This window comes from Mesitornis unicolor, unplaced genomic scaffold (assembly GCF_000695765.1).
Source record: "Mesitornis unicolor isolate BGI_N332 unplaced genomic scaffold, ASM69576v1 scaffold6143, whole genome shotgun sequence".
NCBI lineage: Eukaryota > Metazoa > Chordata > Aves > Mesitornithiformes > Mesitornithidae > Mesitornis > Mesitornis unicolor.
The window spans coordinates 10,761-12,434 of NW_010172513.1; the positions used below are offsets into that span (position 1 = coordinate 10,761).

Genomic DNA, 1,674 nt, shown 5'->3' on the forward strand with positions numbered 1-1,674 from the left:
TATCTGCATACCACAAGGCACCCATGGGGAAGCTGGCACCAAGAAACCAGCATGTGCTCAGTTCCTGCCCTCCATCAATGTATTTTAGCATGTGGACTTGCACAAACTTGAACGACTAGAAGAGAGCTGCCTGAGAATAGCTGGCTAAGGGATTGAGGGCCTAGTGACCAGTTGCAGAGAAGAACAGATTTACTCTTTGTATATTTTTTGTTCCCCAGACAAGAGTACACAACACAGAGGTAAGGTCAAAACTCTCCTTCTGTTTCATGTGGAAATCCAGAGTAAGAGTGACTTGCTACTCAACTTGCTCAGCTGCTGTAAGACAGCATGACCATTCTTAAGTTGTTAAAACCATAAATAATTATAAAAGCTCAGACCAGTAGCAAGGAATCTAAAAAACTGTTTGGTCTCCTTTTAGAGCATTCGTCCTTGAAGTGATGCCAGGCACTGTAAAAGGCACTGAGGTCCTGTGCGTGCTGAATTCCATAAAACCACATCTCACCAGAAGGAGATGCTGCACGTAGCCACGAAGAGGCTCCAATCTAAAAAGCACACCCCGTTTCCTCACAGCTGAGGGGTGGCAGGCTTGCGGTACTTGCACTGGATCCACACTCTGTACATCGTCATTTGTTTCCCACGGTTCACTTGCAATCGCCGATCAACCAGATTTTGGATTTTCTCCAGCCCAGCTGTTGTGAAGAGATCATCCAGTTCATCTGGAAGCAGAAAGGAGGAGATTAAGAAGCTTTCATTTAACTGATACCAGCTCACATTGCGGGCTAAGCAATGTGGAAAGATGGGCCAGAGGAAACTCAGTCTCACTCTGGCAGGGAAATGTAAAGATAAGACAGGACTTAACGACCGTACTATGGGGGGATTAAGAACACAGTTTCTCTAGTTTCCCTTGAGTTTACCTTCTGCCAAGGAAAGAAAGAATTATTTGGAAGACAAACAGAATTACAGAGACTCAACAAAGAGAAGACAGCAGCAGTTTCAGACATGGGTATCGCCTCTAGTAACCAATTAAGGGAGCATCTTCTGGCGAGTAGGGACAGATCCATTCCTTCCCCCTTCCCCCTCTCTCCAGAGGAATTTCAGAGTCTGCAAGAGCAAAGAATGGGATCAGACCTACGCTTTTAAATGGTGGCAATAAGACCTGTGCTGTATAGGCTGGACGGGAATGGGATTCATTAAGGTTAAGTTTGGGAAAAAAAAATCCTTAAAAACCACACCCAGTTGGGGCCCAATCAAAGCACTAAGAGCCCTCGAGGCTGCTTACACTTACACTGGCAGGTATTCCTGACCAAGCAAATAAAGTATCACAGTGCCCCAGCACACTGGCCGTGGGCAAAGCCAGACTGAGTCCTGCTGAGCAGCAGGGAGCTTGTTCAACTGCAGCCTGGGAGCACGTGATTCCTATGGAGTTTCTGGAGAGAAAGGCTAACAGGTCCCAGCTTGTGCTCTTTTATCAGATGCTTGCCATCATGAAGCGTTTGCCAAACACACATTACACACTAATTTTGTTGTGACAAACAAGGCTCGTGCAGTGGGGAAGGGAAGAGTTCGTTGCAGTTGTGCCACTGCTCTAAAACTGACCATGAAGCGGGGCCTGTGGCGGAAGCCACTGGAGGTGCCATTGGTGATAAGCAGGGAAAATACGACTGCTCAACACCA

At 46.8% G+C, this 1,674-nt stretch overlaps 1 protein-coding gene across 1 annotated transcript in view; it reads right to left on the minus strand.

Moving 5' to 3' along the window:
- Window positions 1-383: 383 nt before the first annotated feature.
- Window positions 384-1,674, minus strand: part of LOC104537507 — a 20,386-nt gene continuing 19,095 nt past the window's right edge. Inside the window, exon 16 of the mRNA XM_010180407.1 lies at window positions 384-716. Coding sequence (XP_010178709.1) covers window positions 565-716 — 152 coding nt within the window. The 3' untranslated portion in view covers window positions 384-564. The remainder of the gene's footprint in view (window positions 717-1,674) is intronic.